The sequence below is a fragment of the Sinocyclocheilus grahami genome, unplaced genomic scaffold (genome assembly GCF_001515645.1).
Source record: "Sinocyclocheilus grahami isolate Dianchi unplaced genomic scaffold, SAMN03320097.WGS_v1.1 scaffold893.1, whole genome shotgun sequence".
NCBI classification, from domain to species: Eukaryota; Metazoa; Chordata; class Actinopteri; order Cypriniformes; family Cyprinidae; genus Sinocyclocheilus; species Sinocyclocheilus grahami.
The window spans coordinates 258,486-278,116 of NW_015506072.1; the positions used below are offsets into that span (position 1 = coordinate 258,486).

The 19,631-nt window shown below is 37.9% G+C and overlaps 1 protein-coding gene across 1 annotated transcript in view; it reads right to left on the reverse strand.

Moving 5' to 3' along the window:
* Positions 1-17,034: 17,034 nt before the first annotated feature.
* LOC107563867 (gastrula zinc finger protein XlCGF8.2DB-like) overlaps positions 17,035-19,631 on the reverse strand; it is an 11,529-nt gene continuing 8,932 nt past the window's right edge. Inside the window, exon 2 of the mRNA XM_016248835.1 lies at positions 17,035-18,128. Within this exon, the coding sequence (XP_016104321.1) occupies positions 17,035-18,123 (1,089 nt within the window). The 5' untranslated portion in view covers positions 18,124-18,128. The remainder of the gene's footprint in view (positions 18,129-19,631) is intronic.

Below are 19,631 nucleotides of genomic sequence, written 5' to 3' on the forward strand. Positions count from 1 at the left end.
AGGATTCCACTATAACATTAAGGTTGAACGAGAAAATGAATCGAAATATAAAATCAGTCATTTGAAATCAGTCTGTGGGACATACCTTCACAAAGAGCGTGATTTATTCAGTGCACGTGTTCTCTCTCGCTCTCTTAAAATGTGGAAATGGCTTCACATCCGCACTACAAGAGCGCTGCACGCTGCGTTACAAGATTTTAATTGTTTTGGGACAGTTGACAGAAATGTCACTTGCCCAATCTGGCCATTGTTGCATCGTCACTAAAGCTTACCATTCGGATGTCTTCTTAAGTCTTGCTACTTAAATTCAAGTGCGATAAGCCACGGAAGAGAAATGTTTTCAGGCCTGGTGCGAATAATGGGATATCCCCCCCCCCCATTTTCAAAAACGAATTTCAGGCCCTTGTGTGATTGCATTTCTTCAATTGTGTTAGTGTTATTAATGTAATGTGTGTTAAATCATGCATATATACATTTAAAATAATAATAATCTATTTCCACAGGATGTCACCACATAATGGGACAAAAAAAGGGGATAAACAAAGTACTGGACTCCCAACTAAAGCATGTTTCCTAGTAGGGCTGCGCGAATTAATCGAATGTGATTGTCATGCGCATTTTGTAAGTAAAGCCGGTTCTGTAATCAGCAGTAAATCATCATCACATGCTTTCAGATGGAGCAGCATTTACTACACAGCCGTAGTTCTCTGACAAGTTACGCCAAAAAAAAAAACGCGATTCCACTCTCCTCTTTAATAAACTCCATCTTTATAAACGTGTCTCAGTCGCTTCAGCAGGAGTTTCTCTGTGTGTTTGGACACTTTGTTCTGTTTAAGAGGAGACAGAAAGAAAAATAAATAGAACCTAAAGCTCTCTAGTCTTTTAAGTTAGTCAGCACACAAATGAAGGAGTCAGTCAGAGAGAGTTAAAGGACTTAAACATAAACTAGCTCTTAAATGAAGAAAACGACTAAATATATCATATTTGTTTGTATATTTACATTCAGTAGTCCCTCAGCCTCTTCTGTTACTCGCACAATAACGGTCATAATGTCAGATAAACTACTGTAATGTTAGATTCAATAACAATCAGTTAACTTTACAGCGCTTGTACTAAAACTATAAAGTAGACTGACCGCGTTGTGTCGATTAAAACACTTGATTAAATGCTCAAAACCACAAACCTTTCTTCAGCCGAGACACAGACGCGGAAGCAGCTCTGTGACGTCACATCCCCAGATCAAAATAAAAGTCCTGTCCGCGCGCTGCTGCGGGTCTACGAGTCAAAACAAGCGCATTTACATGAAGAAAACACAGCCTACAAACTATAAAACTGGTCAGAGATATTCGGAGTGAAATACATTGTGTCTAATCGTGTGCTGAAAATAACCACCAAGTATGCAAAAATAAAAACTAAATATATAAAGAAATAAAAACAATATTTATTTATTATTTTTCCACATTTATTTATACCTTTACTTCATTTCAGATTTATTGATTTATTCTGCTCAGAGTTGGCAAGGGACAAGCTCTGAGACCACGGTAACACCTTTTGTGTGACCAAGTAAGGACTGAATGCAGTAGTACCCACATTTTTGTTTTTCCGTGATAAAAAGTCTAGCAGTAGAATCAAACGTTTAAAGGTCCCATATTGTCAAAACTGAAATTTCCTGTTTTTTTTCAGGATCACTGAGGTCTAGGTGCTATGTAACTACCATATAAGTTTCAAAACAGTCAGTCCACAGTAAAATGCGCAAGAAATCTGTAGACGCGCACATAACAACAAAATACAATACTTTATTGAGGCTTTTCTGATAAGAAGTGTGTGCTGCAAACATGAGCATTTGTGACGATCGTTTCTGTCCAGTCTGCTCGTTTTATCGTGTTTAACCACAGCTGTGGTCGGTTTTTTGTCTGGCAGTGGCAGCAGATATGCGATCAGATTTCTAATTTGAGGCTGTATTACGTTGATTCTGGCTCCCAACATCACAACAAGATGATATTTTAAGCTCCTCATGTAGCCGGATCTGCGCTGGTTTGAATGGGCCGCCTGCAGCTAGCGCAGAAAGGTGTACAATATGGGACCTTTAAATTTACAGTTATAAAAACTATCATGCTGGGAAAAGCTTTATCAGCACTAATGGAATCCAACTGAGCAGAAACAGGAAAAGGAAGTGAAATTGTTGGAGACTCTGACATCAACGACACTTGCCACACCCTAAGCAGTGAATCAGACGTCTATGCATTATCAGAGCACATTTATTCTGCTAACGCTGATAGCTTGATCACCCGTCTGCTGATGCCATTATCCAAAGTTGGTCCATTGATCAGACTATGGACAGTGCCACAGGTGATGATGCTTTGGTTTCAGATTCACTTCTGGACTCAAGTTTTCTTGGGATAAGAACACTCACATAAGCAACCCGTGACACTGAACATTTCCGAGCACAAATCACTTCAACGATGTCCTTTATTGGTGATGCAACGTCATAAGTCTGTGCCTTGTTCAATCGGTCACAGTCTGTGATTCGGTAGAATAAAGGTGTGTGCTATTAAACAATTTAACAGACATGTTCACAAGTCTCTGAGGTTCAAGTCAAGTCTAAGTCAAAGTCTTTGAGGTCGAGTCTCAAGTCTTTGTTGTATTTTTAGCAGCACACAAACCTTTATTAAACTCATTTATTTCATTTTATACAGAATGTTTTTAAACCTTTCATGTTATTTACAATGTATTGTGTTTTACAATGTAGCAATAAAACGTGACTTGCACGCAATCTTATCCGGGGTTTTTTTTTGTTTTATATTAAAAGATCAAAATTCTTACTGCCTGTTAACTGGGTATTTATGGTAATCCGTAATTTCACATTTCATACTATTTACTTTTTTGTTAAATTATTTTATAGTAAAACTAATGGCGAAGCTCATTTTAAAATGATGATTCGTTTAAACGGTCATGTTTAACTTCATATAAACAAACTAAGGCTTTGTCTGTGATCTTTCCATTTAAAACTCGAGGCACAAATTTCAGCGCTACAGCTGAGCATAGTTTTCACACATTTCCTTCTGACGCAGAAATCAGGCTTCTAGCTATCCAGAGGGACATCTTCACAGTTAGTCCCTATATCCTAGTATGCCGAGACAGGGAGATGGCTATTAATCAAGCATTGTTGTTTTGCTGCCTCAGACAAGGACCAAGCGGCAACCTCCCGCTCTCTCTCGTGAAGCCAACACGGAAGTGACTTAAACTGTAATTCATCGACTGGCCGCTAGAGGCTGGCTGCAAAAGAGAGTCAGTCCCATAGACTCCCCATGTTAAAATGCCCAACTTTACAGCAGAAACAAACATGTTTACAGCCTGGTTCAAAAAGTGGTTTTGGTCTATATAGCTAATTTTGCCTTTCATGACAACTGTGAGGGGGGTGAATTTTTTTATAACTCTAACTATTTAAATTATATTAAGCCTTAAAGTTCTGCATAATTAAGGGCGTGGCCACTTGAGTGACAGGTGGATTGACGTTGCTGTCTCTATCTGCTGTCTGTTAGCCGTCACGTCACCTCAGCCGCTGAACTTGGCAGCTCTGCCGTGCTTTTGTTTTATAGTCTATGGGTTATTTTCGTGATTATTTCCTAAAATTATCAAATAAAATGTCTTGTTGTGCGGTTAATTGTACTAACAGACTGTCCAAATCTGGGCTCCATTTTTTCCGGTGAGTGATAATAGAATTTTATTTATTAATTTATTTTAAATAATTTATTTATTCTTTATTCTTTTTCCTCCCATAGAAAACCGTTATAAGAAAACTCTTAACGTGGCTTAAAGGAAAACTCCACTATTTTTGAAAATAGGCTCATTTTCCAACTCCCTTAGAGCTGAGTTTTACTGTTTTCGAATCCATTCAGCCGATCTCCGGGTCTGGCAGTAGCACTTTTAGCTGTAGCTTAGCATAGATCATTGAATCTGATTAGACCGTTAGCATCTCACTCAAAAGCTGCAATGATATTACACAGCACCTGAAAATAGTCCCCAGCACGCTCCCTGTGCAAGCAGGTAGTCACGTTGGTTATGTTGACGGAAGTTAGCCTATTTTCAGGCCGGCGCTTGATTATTACGCCGGAATGAGAGTATAGTTCCTAGCCATATCGGCCGAGAAAATCCCAACTTTTCATTTTCCGTCGGTCTTAGTACACGATGTAACTACAGAAGAGTCAGGTTTTAAATAGGAAAAATTTAGAAACTCTTTGGTCATTTTTGAGCGAGATGCTAACGGTCTAATCAGATTCAATGATCTATGCTAAGCTAAGCTAAAAGTGCTACCGCCAGACCCGGAGATCGGCTGAATGGATTCGAAACGGTAAAACTCAACTGTTTAACTCTAGGGGAGTTAATGAGCCTATTTTCAAAAATAGTGGAGTGTTCCTTTAATGCATTAAAACAGTTTTTAAAAGATCAAACTCAGTAACCACGTGATTAATAAATCATACTATGTACAGACAAGCACTGTTTTAATGCAGTATGCAATTTTAAGCGTTTCCTTATAACGGTTTTCTGTGGGAGGAAAACGCCTAACGCATAATTAAATGCATTGCGTTCTTATCCTGGACTCATCTGCTCTTCTGTACGTAAGTATGATTTATTAATAATTTGTTTTCTGGGTTATGTCTTTGAAAAACACTGTCTTAATGCATTAAGCCAAATTAAGAGTTTTAGAATATCCCAAACAGAATGAGGACTGTGATGTCCACCACAATTTTTAAGCTAAAATAAATGTATTATGACCTTTTGAATACTGTAGTAATTAAAGTTGTATTGTTTGCATGAAAAGTGATGATGTTTTTTTCTTGGAAATACATCTGAAAAAAACGCGGTTGTCTTATATTCAGGGTCTAGACTTTGACATGTCAATAATACACCCACAACAATAGGTGGCGCCAAATACGCATAAAACGAGTGTGCCATGAAATACGTAATGTAATGCGTGTTGTAAAGATCGCGAGTAAAAACTTACAGCTGCATGAGTCGTGACGGTCAATGCGTGATGCGACCAAACTCTCTTTGTGATTTTAAAACGTAAGACAGTACCCAGATTTGAAGACTACAGTAAGATTTAACTTCTACTGTTAATAAGATTTTGGTCGGCTACTATTAGATGGATAGCCTAAATGTCCTAATTCAGATGGGCTACCTGTTTTTTTTTTTTTATGGTATTTCAAAAAGTGTATATTTTTTAAATGTGATTGTTGGTACATTTGACCAGTTTTTACCATACTTTCAAAACAAAAATTAAAATAGGAAAAATATGTCATATGAAAATAATTGAAGACAAAATGTGTTTTACTGAGAAAAAACAAGATTTGTTTTTTAAAAAGCCTTTTTCCAAAAGGTACATCTGAAAAAAGGGGGGTCGTCTTATAATCAGGGTCGTCTTATATTCGGGCCAATATGGTATTAGTTGAAATTGGTGAAGTATTGACCATCGTACATTAACCTTTAATGTGAAATTAGTGACACATCAATGAATTTTAGTTTTTCACCAATGCAAAAATCCAATTAAAGATTTTACCAATCAAGCAAAATGACCACTTTTTGCCAACCTTTACATTTCAGTGCATTTAATCTTATCACAGAGTGAGAATTGCTAAAAAAAATGTTTTATGTTTCTTGTCATTTTTCTTCTACCGTTTTCTCTTTCTCCAATGGGGAAGAACAACAGCCAAAAAGAAGATGCTTGATAAGTATTAATGAGGTGGTAAGTGGCATCCCTTTTTCTGCTGTAAATAGTAATGAGGAGGTTGCATATGTAGACAATGGGAGTAGTGCTAACAGCCTTGCTGCAAATCAGAGCAATGTCATGATGATGGAAGACACATCTGAACAGGCCTTTGTTGCTCAAGACGTCGTGCATGATGACATTGCTCTGACAGCGGATGTGTGTGACGATGTTGGTTTGGTTAGCAGTGTTCAACACACAAATCGGAGTGGAAAACTTGCACACTTAGCATCAGGTCACTCTTGCACGATGCTCTCTGAGTGATCACTGCTACTATATTTACATCGGTGGTGGTGAGATAGAAAATGTTGTGACAACACAAGCACTGGTCCTCGTGGTTGTTGCAATCAATGAGTCTTGGAAGATTCCCATTGCTGACTTTCTTAGCAACAGCATGACAGGACCAGAGAGAGCAAGCATCATCCGCGAGAGCCTTGTTAGGCTTCATGCAATCGGAGTTAGGGTTGTCTCCTTGACGTGTGATGGACCCTCCCGAAACTTAGCAATGATCAGGGAGCTTGGTGCTGACTTGGGCATCATGGACATGAGACCTTACTTTCTCCATCCTGAGGATCACACACAAAAAGTCCATGTGCTGTTGGATCCATGTCACATGCTCAAGCTTCTTCGTAATGTGTTCTCAACAGCTGAGGTTCTAGTAAGAGAAGATGGCCAGCAGATAAGGTGGCGGTACATTGGGGAGCTCCACAAGCTTCAGGAGAAGCAAGGCTTGCGTCTTGGCAACAAACTAAAAATGGCACATATTCAGTGGCGAAATCAGAAAATGAAGGTCAATCTTGCAGCCCAGCTCTTTAGCAGCAGTGTGGCTGAGTATTGTGAGCAGGAGCTGAAGTATCCCCAGTTCATTGGATGTGCAGCCACAGTTCAATTCCTGCGCACAATTGATGCAGCCTTTAATGTCCTAAACAGCCACAACCCACTTGGCAAAGGACACAAAGCACCCATCAAACCAACCTCTAAACACTGTGCTAAGGGTATTTTAGGGGGCTCAAAATGAAAGGAAGAGACAACACACTTGTACATGTGCATTCCACACAGAAAAAGACACCCATCTATGGTTTCATTGCTTGTAGCAGAAGTGTGATGGGCATCTACGAAGACCTGGTAGAGCAGCCAGCTGCCCCATGCTGATACCTTCTGACCTACAAACTCAGTCAGGACCACTTAGATTTGTTCTTCTTTGCTGTCAGAGCGCGTGGAGGTAGGGCTGGGCGATATAGCTAACAAATGTATCAACGATATAATGTTTCATATCGTTCGGTATCGATAATTATTGACATTTTTTATAACCTTTTTTAAAACAAAGAGCAATAGAACTTTTTTTTTACATTTAACCACTGTATTTTTAAATTAACTCAATTTATTGAGACGAACAACAATTTTTTATTTATTTTTTTACAGTCAAACACAAAATAAAAATTATATGCAGATTAAATAGGTTAAACTTTTGGCTTGTTTCCCGAGGCCACAGGAGGGCGCAATGAGCAAAATAATGCAGCACATTAAATTGTCAACGCAAGGAATAACTTTCTATAAAAAACCGTGCATTACGTCTAAATTAACTCATATAAATCAAATATAATTTCGTAAATTGCATAAACAATTTTGAACAAAACAGCATCATGTATTTATGCATTGCTTAATACAAAGAGCCGAATCACCCATCACACAGATTGCCTTTAAAAACATATGAGGAATACAAAGGAATAAACTTCCACAAATTCGTGATGCGTTTTCTAAAAGTTTAAACTGTTTTAACTTTGCATGGCTTTCTATACATCTCTTGTGTGAGACGCGAGTGCAGCAGTCGTATTTGTCTAGAAAATGTGCTGAATATGCGTTCTTTGTGAATGGCTTGGTTTCGGTTTTAACCTAATCAAGATCTTCTATGCAGTGAGATACTATATTTCTCTAATATTTTGAATGAATAACGCAGCGTCTCGTGGGCTAGACTAACAAAACATTAAAATGCAACGTCACTGATGACGCTCCCTGATGCAAACCTAACATTCGATTGTAATATTTTTTGCATTCAAATGCAAATGTTTATTTTAAATTTGACTAATATTAATTTTTTTATTCACAATCTCCTCATCACAGGAAGGTACAGCACTCATGTACGTGTTTGTGTGGGCGATATAGCTAACAAATGTATCAACGATATAATGTTTCATATCGTTCGGTATCGATAATTATTGACATTTTTTATAACCTTTTTTAAAACAAAGAGCAATAGAACTTTTTTTTTACATTTAACCACTGTATTTTTAAATTAACTCAATTTATTGAGACGAACAACAATTTTTTATTTATTTTTTTACAGTCAAACACAAAATAAAAATTATATGCAGATTAAATAGGTTAAACTTTTGGCTTGTTTCCCGAGGCCACAGGAGGGCGCAATGAGCAAAATAATGCAGCACATTAAATTGTCAACGCAAGGAATAACTTTCTATAAAAAACCGTGCATTACGTCTAAATTAACTCATATAAATCAAATATAATTTCGTAAATTGCATAAACAATTTTGAACAAAACAGCATCATGTATTTATGCATTGCTTAATACAAAGAGCCGAATCACCCATCACACAGATTGCCTTTAAAAACATATGAGGAATACAAAGGAATAAACTTCCACAAATTCGTGATGCGTTTTCTAAAAGTTTAAACTGTTTTAACTTTGCATGGCTTTCTATACATCTCTTGTGTGAGACGCGAGTGCAGCAGTCGTATTTGTCTAGAAAATGTGCTGAATATGCGTTCTTTGTGAATGGCTTGGTTTCGGTTTTAACCTAATCAAGATCTTCTATGCAGTGAGATACTATATTTCTCTAATATTTTGAATGAATAACGCAGCGTCTCGTGGGCTAGACTAACAAAACATTAAAATGCAACGTCACTGATGACGCTCCCTGATGCAAACCTAACATTCGATTGTAATATTTTTTGCATTCAAATGCAAATGTTTATTTTAAATTTGACTAATATTAATTTTTTTATTCACAATCTCCTCATCACAGGAAGGTACAGCACTCATGTACGTGTTTGTGTGTGCTGTCTGCATCACTCAAAGCACATGCCGTTAACGAAGAAGGTGTACCGTCGATAAATATCGATACCGTTTTATCGCCCAGGCCTACGTGGAGGTTACAACAACAACCCCAATGTAAGGCAGTTCCAAGGGGCATACAAGCACCTCCTTGTAAGGCACCAGGTGAAAAGGGGCACAGCCAACTGTCTCCTGCATGACAACACAACCATCCTTGACTCAACAACTGCGACGTGAACATCGCTCGCTGGGTGGATGTGGAGCCTGTGGAAGTGCTTGTGCCTGAGGATAACTCCCTCTCTGACCTTCCAGATATTGACAATCTGTCTGAGTACAAGGAAGCAGCAATCTCTTACATCACAGGCTTCATTGTGAAAAAGATGAAAGAGAAAGTTACTTGCATGCCTTGCTCACAAGCACTGACCTCAGATGACTTGATGCATCGATTCCTTACTTTGAAGGACTGAGGTGGCCTACAGAAACCATCTCCAGGCATCATTGTAGTTTGCCATGCTTTCAGCGGCTTCTAAAAACCAATGAGGGAAGGGTTCCACAGCAGCTGTTGTCACCTAGGTTCTTTCTGATTGTTCTGAGAAGAATCTCTTCCCACAGCTGCACAGTCACATGTTTACATGTGTGTTGAAGCTAACCATGTCCATGTTCTGGTGAAGATGGCTTCTGCGTGGTACTGCAAAGTTAAATTAAATCCCATAGCAAGGTGGGAGACAGATAAAATTAAAGAAGGCAAGGTGGTCCGCAAAAAACTAACAAAATTAATACTTTTTTATTCTAATTTGTTGAGATAGTGAATTGGTGGGTTTTTGTTAAATGTGAGGCAAAATCATCACAATTAAAAGAACCAAAGACTTAAACTACTTCAGTCTGTGTGCATTGAATTTATTTAATACACGAGTTTCACAATTTGAGTTGAATTACTGAAATAAATGAACTTTTCCACGACATTCTAATTTATTGAGATGCTTAATACAAAGAGCCGAATCACCCATCACACAGATTGCCTTTAAAAACATATGAGGAATACAAAGGAATAAACTTCCACAAATTCGTGATGCGTTTTCTAAAAGTTTAAACTGTTTTAACTTTGCATGGCTTTCTATACATCTCTTGTGTGAGACGCGAGTGCAGCAGTCGTATTTGTCTAGAAAATGTGCTGAATATGCGTTCTTTGTGAATGGCTTGGTTTCGGTTTTAACCTAATCAAGATCTTCTATGCAGTGAGATACTATATTTCTCTAATATTTTGAATGAATAACGCAGCGTCTCGTGGGCTAGACTAACAAAACATTAAAATGCAACGTCACTGATGACGCTCCCTGATGCAAACCTAACATTCGATTGTAATATTTTTTGCATTCAAATGCAAATGTTTATTTTAAATTTGACTAATATTAATTTTTTTATTCACAATCTCCTCATCACAGGAAGGTACAGCACTCATGTACGTGTTTGTGTGTGCTGTCTGCATCACTCAAAGCACATGCCGTTAACGAAGAAGGTGTACCGTCGATAAATATCGATACCGTTTTATCGCCCAGGCCTACGTGGAGGTTACAACAACAACCCCAATGTAAGGCAGTTCCAAGGGGCATACAAGCACCTCCTTGTAAGGCACCAGGTGAAAAGGGGCACAGCCAACTGTCTCCTGCATGACAACACAACCATCCTTGACTCAACAACTGCGACGTGAACATCGCTCGCTGGGTGGATGTGGAGCCTGTGGAAGTGCTTGTGCCTGAGGATAACTCCCTCTCTGACCTTCCAGATATTGACAATCTGTCTGAGTACAAGGAAGCAGCAATCTCTTACATCACAGGCTTCATTGTGAAAAAGATGAAAGAGAAAGTTACTTGCATGCCTTGCTCACAAGCACTGACCTCAGATGACTTGATGCATCGATTCCTTACTTTGAAGGACTGAGGTGGCCTACAGAAACCATCTCCAGGCATCATTGTAGTTTGCCATGCTTTCAGCGGCTTCTAAAAACCAATGAGGGAAGGGTTCCACAGCAGCTGTTGTCACCTAGGTTCTTTCTGATTGTTCTGAGAAGAATCTCTTCCCACAGCTGCACAGTCACATGTTTACATGTGTGTTGAAGCTAACCATGTCCATGTTCTGGTGAAGATGGCTTCTGCGTGGTACTGCAAAGTTAAATTAAATCCCATAGCAAGGTGGGAGACAGATAAAATTAAAGAAGGCAAGGTGGTCCGCAAAAAACTAACAAAATTAATACTTTTTTATTCTAATTTGTTGAGATAGTGAATTGGTGGGTTTTTGTTAAATGTGAGGCAAAATCATCACAATTAAAAGAACCAAAGACTTAAACTACTTCAGTCTGTGTGCATTGAATTTATTTAATACACGAGTTTCACACCATTTGTTTCACAAATGCAGGTTTGCATACCCACTGCCACAACAATCCATTCGGACAAGTTGAGTTTGCAGGAATTGTGTGTTCTGAATGTTGGTGTCAATTTTGCAGTTTAGTCAAGTAGCCTTTATATACTGCTTTATACAGTACTTGTTTTCAAAGTAGCTTTACAGTGTTAAGAAAATGATTTGCTCTATGATAACTGAATGCAGATATGCTGTAAAGCAGCTCTAAAAGACAGTAGTAAACTATCATTATTCAGTTGAAACCAATTCATTGATCCAGTGTGGTTCAATAACTCTCTAAAGTCCATCAGTTATGGCATGAGTTAAAAGCAGCCCTTGAAAAAAGTGATTGTCATTAGCTCTGTTCAGTTCTGCTAAATACTGAAAAATAGAGGTTTTAATTACTGGACCAAAGTCTGTTCACATGTAATAACCGAGAACACTGTCTAACTCTTGATAGCTGCTGCTCAATTCTTTTATCAGTTCGGAACCTAGATGTGCAATTTGATAGCAAATCTGCAGCAAAGCGATGATACCTCAGATCATTGTCTAGTCTTGTGCAAACTCCATATAGCTAAAACTGTAAATTGTACTTGTTAAAAGTATGGTAGAACCATGACTTCTACCACAAAAGACTGCTTTGCAAGTAATCTTCCTGATTTCTCAATTTCTCAGCATTTCCGATAGCTCAGAACAACTTGATGTAACCAAAACTATGGACTCTCTTTTCTAGCATTTTAGATACGGTTGCTCCTTTACGAGGAAAAGTCTGCAGTCTTAACGTCAGAATGAAGAGTCTCTGCTGTCGATGTCGGGTTTGTTTCTGGGTGGAGTGTGTGTGTGTGTGTGTGTGTGTGGCTGAGAAGCCTTGTGTGTTAAGAGGAAACTCATTTGCCAGTCAAACGGGGAAGAAAATAGCCATTCTGCAAAGAAACCTGAAATGCCACATACAGATCCAGATTTATCAAGTCTGTACAGACGAGGTTTGAAAGGGTTGTCAGTAACAAACAAGAGCCGCACTTTTAATTTCCCGAGAAACATATGCATGCAGAACTTGTTGAAGTAACGGCAACAAGACATGATTTCAAGAATCAATCAATCAGTCAGAGTTTAAAGGGGCAGTAAGCGATTTCTGAGAAATGCTGTTGATATTTAAAATCACCAAAAGAATCACGCCCCTATCTTGCCTCCACCCCCAAATTTCTGAACATGCTATTCAACACAGGCACCTCCCCCATCACTACTGGACACGCCCCTTACTGGTGATTGGCTACAAGTGTGTTTTGGTGCTCGGTCCGATCCACTTTCAACAGCGTTTCTCAGAAATTGCTTACTGCACCTTTAATATACTGCAAAAATGTATTTCCTTCCTTGTTTTCCATTACACGCATTACACTTGTTTTCTTGATTCTTAAATCAAGAAACATTTTCTTGAGTAGGACAATGACTTAAGACATTAAGTCTTGCTTTTTGAAAAATGCATCAAAATGAAGTGAGTTTATGCTTAAAACAAGAACAAATATTTGCCAATGCGGTCAGAACAAATCAATTAAATACAAAGGGAAAACAAGATTATTTTTCTGATTCCACTGGCAGATATTTTTCTTGTTTTAAGCATAAACTCACTTCATTTTGATGTTTTTTTTTCTTTCAGAAAATAGGACTTAATATCTAATGCCATTGTCCTACTCAAGTTAATGTTTCTTTTAGATATTATTACTGAAAAAATGTAGGAGTAAGTTATTATTTTTAATTTCTTCTCTCTTTTTTTTTTTGCTGCAGGGTAATTAGTATTAAGGGTTTTATTTAACAAGAAACCACTTTTAAAATGTCAAAATTCCTCTCTACAGCAGGGTTATCAACACATTTGCGTGGTTAAATTGCATTGATACACGTTTAGTGTGAAACAGTCCAGGTGAGACGCTCAGCAGCAATCATAAATGGCATCAATGCTCATCATACCATGAGCAATAAGTGGCAAACGCCACTAAAAAAGGAACACACACACACACACACACACACTTACTCAGTGACAGGAAGTGGAGAAACTGTCTGTTGTTCATGTGAGAATTCTCATTTGATCTTCAACACCCTCCTCTCGGTTTCTTTCTTATTTCCACTCATTCTCACAACCTCTTCCTCTCATATAACCTCATATAATCTCGTCCTGCTCTGATCTCTTTTAGTTTGATTGCACACACACACACACACACACACTTCTCAGTATAATATGCCCTTTTTAGGCAAACTAGGAAGTGAGAGAATGTGGGGAAGATAATGAAAAAGTGTCAGCGAGGGAGTGAAAGACTAAATGCAGTTCACACATCTCATAAAAGCGACACTTGTTCTTTATTTTGAGGTAGTATTATTTTACAAAGGCTTTAGTTAGTAATTTAAAGTGAGTACTAACTGAGCCACTAGTGAGCGTTTAACGCTGAGCTTCTCCAGAGAGTCTGGACATGCGATAAGTGCACTGTATGTTGCTAAATAGCTGTCACAAAAAGTTTTGACTTGTTGAGGAATTCTCTGAGGAATGCAGGCTTTGTCGTTCAGTTTTTTCTGTGGTGTGAACAGTGCCCCCTTCTGATGAGATGCACAAACTGACCAAATCACACAGTTCCATCAGCCAGACGCAGGTTTTTCATTTTTGAGACCCCGTGTAAACTTTAGTTTTCAATTCCCCAAATACTTTATTTGAAATGTGTTTCCTGGATTTGATGATTCCAAGCAACTTTAACTCAGCAGTGATTCACAGGGACAAAACAGCAATGACTTGCTTTTCTCATGGTCTTACAACCCTTCACCAGCCTTTTAAAAAATGCTTGTAAATCTTTCATTATGGTGTATTATCATCAAATTTTGGAATAAATTTTAATTAGCACAGGTTTTGTATTTCTTTTTGGAACGGATTGATTGTGGCGTCAGTGGGAAAAAGCACAATTTTTGTGGATAATTTTGCCAGTTTCACTCATAAGCTCAGATCACAGATCAGTGAGGCCTAGCACATCAACCAGTTCCAAAAATATTTATAATATCCATGTTGTTAATGATAAAGATGCATTGGGATCAGCATTTCTAGAACTCTTCTGAAATTTATTGGGGTTAGACGACACGTGTCAGGACCTACTCATTGTCAAAATCATACTCTAGATTTAATACTGTCACATGGAATTGATGTTGATGGTGTTGAAATTCTGCAGCAAAGCGATGATATCTCAGATCATTATCTAGTCTTGTGTAAACTCCATATAGCTAAAACTGTAAATTGTACTTGTTAAAAGTATGGTAGAACCATGACTTCTACCACAAAAGACTGCTTTGCAAGTAATCTTCCTGATTTATCTAAATTTCTCAGCATTTCCAATAGCTCAGAACAACTTGATGTAACGAACTATGGACTCTTTTCTAGCATTTTAGATACGGTTGCTCCTTTACGCGTAAGGAAGATTAAAGAAAGCAGTCTGACACCATGGTATAATAAACACACTCGCACCCTAAAGAGAGCAGCCCGGAAAATGGAGCGCAGCTGGAGGAAAACAAAACTAGAGGTATTTCGTATTGCATGATGGGAAAGTACCCTATCCTACAGAAAAGCATTAAAAACTGCTAGATCTAATTACTTTTTGTCTCTTTTAGAAGAAAACAAACATATCCCCAGGTATTTATTCAATACAGTGGCTAAATTAATGAAAAGTAAAGCATCAACAGGCATTGACATTTCCCAACAGCACAGCAGTAATGACTTTATGAACTACTTTCCTTCTAAGATCGTAAGATAGGTATCTGTGAGGATTTCTAGTCAGGATTTAGACCGTATCATAGTACTGTGACTGCTCTCATTAGAGTTACAAATAACCTGCTCTTATTATCTGATCGTGGTTGTATCTCTCTATTAGTGCTATTGGGTCTTAGCGCTGCGTTCGACACTATCGACCACAACATTCTTTTGAATAGACTAGAAAACTTTGTTGGCATTAGTGGAAGTGCATTAGCATGGTTTAAATCATACTTATCTGACCGCCATCAATTCGTAGCAGTGAATGAAGAAGTATCATATCGATCACAAGTGCAGTATGGAGTACCTCAAGGCTCAGTACTAGGGCCATTACTTTTCACGCTTTACATGTTACCCTTGGGAGATCTCATCAGGAAACACAGTGTTAGCTTTCACTGTTATGCTGATGATACTCAGCTCTATATTTCTTCACGTCCCGGCGAAACATACCAATTTGAAAAACTAATGGAGTGCATAGTCGATATAAAAAACTGGATGACGAGTAATTTCTTACTGCTAAATTCAGAAAAAACAGAGGTGTTAATTATCGGACCTAAAACCTCCGCATGCTCCAGCTGGTCCAAAATGCAGCAGCTAGAGTTCTTACTAGAACCAGGAAGTATGACCATATTAGCCCTGTTCTGTCAACACTGTGCTGTCTCCCTATTAAACATTGTATACATTTTAAAATCTTGCTAATTACCTATAAAGCCCTGATGCACCTCAAAAGTTGAGCGAGCTCTTATCACATTATAGTCCTTCACGTCCGTTATGATCTCAAAACTCTGGTCATTTGATAATACCTAGAATATCAAAATCAACTGCAGGCGGCAGATTATTTTCCTATTTAGCGCCTAAACTCTGGAACAATCGGTCTAACATTGTTTGGGAGGCAGACACACTCTGTCAGTTTAAATCTAGATTAAAAACCAATCTCTTTAACCTGGCTTACACATAACATACTAACAAATGTATATCATTCAAATCTGGTAAAGTATTGTTAGGCTACATTAATTAGGTAAACTGGAACCAGGAACACTTCCCATAACACACAATGTACTTGTTACATCGTAAGAAGAATGGCATCTATGCTAATATTAGTCTGTTTCTTTCTTATTCCAATTAGATACACGTGTGTTGAGATGTGAATTGAATAGAAAAAAGAACCGTTTCAATAGTATGTGAACACTGAGGAAGGTCCAGCGTTGTCGATTTTAACATGCACTGAGCACTTTTTTGCACTTTATAAGAATAAAATAAGCTTTATTGCTAGTATCTCGGCATGTAATCCTTTTATTTGGATACACAGCAAACGAATTTCAAGATGAGCTTTTTTGCTCTTTGATGGACTTTATTTTTACATAATTAGCAACAGCATTGGATGAGATGCATAAGAAATAAATTCTACTCACAAGAGCCTGGTAAGAGCAAAAACTGAAGGAATGTCTTGAAATACACCATCTTGATGCCTTGAGGTGTGGTAACCATAGTATATGCGGAATAATTGACTCCGGTCCATTGAATTATTAGAAAATAATGCACACCCAAGGATAATGCACACTATTGTACTCCGCTTGTCGTCAATGGGCCGTCTTCAATTATTCCTTACTTAAATCACGGCATGACACATAAACCTTTCCAAAACATCAGATTTTCAAGGTGCACATGGATATTTGTCTCATCTTTGACATAATTGCACTTAAGCAATACTAGCTGTTTAATTCTGTGCTAATTTGATGTACTATTTCATGTTTTGTTTTTTTTTGGAGATATGTACATGTAACTCTTTTCCCGCCAAGCACAGAATGTTCCAGGTTCCCACGTTTTCACTGTTATATGCTAGGGGGCGCTTTTACGCATCTCCTGAATCTTCTGAGCAAAAACACAGGTGAGGAAGTCGCAGAAATGAGCAATGTAAGCAGATGCATTTGAAAAATAATGCGATCTCAGGCCTTGAGGTTTCAGCCTTTTGAAGTTGTGGCGGGCACAGGTCCGTAAGTGCTTCTGGCAGATGCTGAACACCCAGTCATGATGGGCAGAGATCACGAATCTTCTCACACTGAAGACACTTGTAAGGTTTCTCTCCAGTGTGAACCCTCATGTGAGTCTTAAGGTTTCCTATAATCGTGAAACACCGTCCACACTGTTTGCAGGTGAAAGGTTTCTCTCCAGTGTGAACTCTTATGTGATTCTCAAGGTTTGTATTGCTTGAGAAACTCTTTTCACAGAGATGGCACCTGAAAGGCTTTTGTATGCTGTGAATTTTAACATGATCCTGAAGGTGCTTTGTGTCTGTGAAACGCCTTTTGCACTGATGACATTTAAAACGGTTCTCTGTTGAATGAATCTTCATGTGCTTTCTAAGGCCTTCTTTACACGTGACACTCTTTCCACACTGATCGCATGTGAACAGATTCTCTCCCGTGTGAATCCTCATGTGAGCCTTAAAATTTTCTTTTCGTTTGAAGCCCTTTCCACACTGTTCGCAGGTGTAAGGTCTCTCTCCAGTGTGAACTCTCATGTGGACATTAAGGAGTGCTTTCTGTGTAAAACTCTTTCCACACTCATCACATTCAAATGGCTTCTCTCCAGTGTGAATTATCATGTGAGTCTTAAGACCGTTATTTAATGAGAAACTTTTCCCACACAGTTTGCAGGTGAAAGGTTTCTCTCCAGTGTGAATTCTAATGTGAGCTTTAAAGTTTCCTTTAACCCCGAAACTCTTTCCACACTGAGGGCAGGTGTAAGGTCTCTCTCCAGAGTGAATGATCATGTGGGACTTAAGGTGATTTCTCCGTTTAAAACTCTTTCCACACTGAGTGCATATTAATGGCTCCTTTTTAATGTGAATTTTCATGTGGACTTTAAGGCGTCTTTTTTGATTGAAAATTTCTCCACACTGTTGGCAGGTGTAAGGTCTCTCTCCTGTATGAACTCTCAAGTGGGGTTTGTTAAGGGTTGTAGTTTGTGTTTTTTGAGCTTTTATTGGTGAGGAAGTCTTTTCAGTCTGTGAGCAACTAATCAATTTTTCTTCAGTGTTGAAGTAATGATGTTTTTCATTTTGATCTTTATCTTCTGTTTCGTTCAATTCTTGATTTTCATCTTTCAGTGCCATCAGGTCTGTGGTGAAAAGAGGCATAAAGCAACAGACATCAAAACATGACAAAATCCAAACACATTTGCTAAATCTTATACCTACTAAAGTACTGACAGAGGTGTAACCTGTAATCTCAGAACCTCTTGATCAATCGAATGTGATTGTCATGCATATCATGTCAGTAAAGCCGGTTCTGTGATCAGTAGTAAATCTCCATCACATGCTTTCAGATGGAGCAGCATTTACTACACAGAGCCGTAGTTGATATTGTGAAATCGCACTGCGATAATGACAGCTGTTTGCGTAGCTTCTCAGTGAACTACGGCTCTGTGAAGTAAACGCTGCTCCATCTGAAAGCATGTGAAAATACCACATTTAATAACATGTTTTTACTCCAAACTCACTTCATAACGTCAGTCGAGTGTTTGAAATAAATCCTTCTGTGAGATGATGTGGCTTCTTATATACTTTATTATAATGAAAATTATAATAATAATTATAATAAGAACTCGGAATATGGATAAACCATATATTGTCGTAGTCGTGTGTTTATTAGTCACGTTGAATCAATAAAAGCAGTTCAATCTTCTGTTTATTCAGCTACCGCTATAGCAGGGCTGTATGTTAACTTTTTTTCACATAGCACTGGCGCTACAGACGTTGAAAGTTTTGTAGCACAGGCCAAACAGTTGTAGCACAAGTATAAAACGTCTGTTATCATGTCTGAAAACAAACACAAGTAATGGAGTTCATCACTTAAACAGGCACTGATGTTCCATACAGAGCACAAAAAATACAAACCATCACAAAAAATACAAACCATCACAAAAATAGTTTTTAGACAATGTTTTCTTAATTTGCTAAAAATGGAAGAGCGCAGAAACATAACACCTCTTACACCTTAACAAAATATCAAATAAAAAAGAATGGCAGACATTTAGGCCAAAGTGAGCAAAGACAAAAATCTGTTATTAGAAAATAAGAACAAAGATATACATTACAAATACACATAATATACAAATAAAACAAACAGTGCTTTATTTTTCAGGTACAGTATTTAGCAGTAACATTCAAGAAATTTAATGAACACATTAAAATAAAACAATATATACACTAGCCTATATATCATCAATTATACTGACTGATGATAAGTTCATCAGTCAAGAGCAGTGAGTGATTTTTTTTCTGTGTTTTGTTGTTTTATTAACATTAAAAGAATAGTTCACCCGACAGTCATGTCTTTCTGTCATAGTGTTTCATTTTTATACCATCATTTACTCAAGTTGTTTTAAACCTGAATTAGTTTATTTCGTCTGTTGAACATAAAAGTTATTTTTGAAGAATGTGGGTAACCAAGCAGTTGCTGGTTGCTTCCATGGAATTTTATTCCTACTGTAAAAGTCAGTGTGGACCAGCTACTGTTTGGTTACTCACATTCTTCAAAATATCTTCTTTTGTGTTCAGCACAAGAAATAAATTAATACAGGTTTGGGACAAAATGTGAGTGAGTAAATAATGACAGAAAT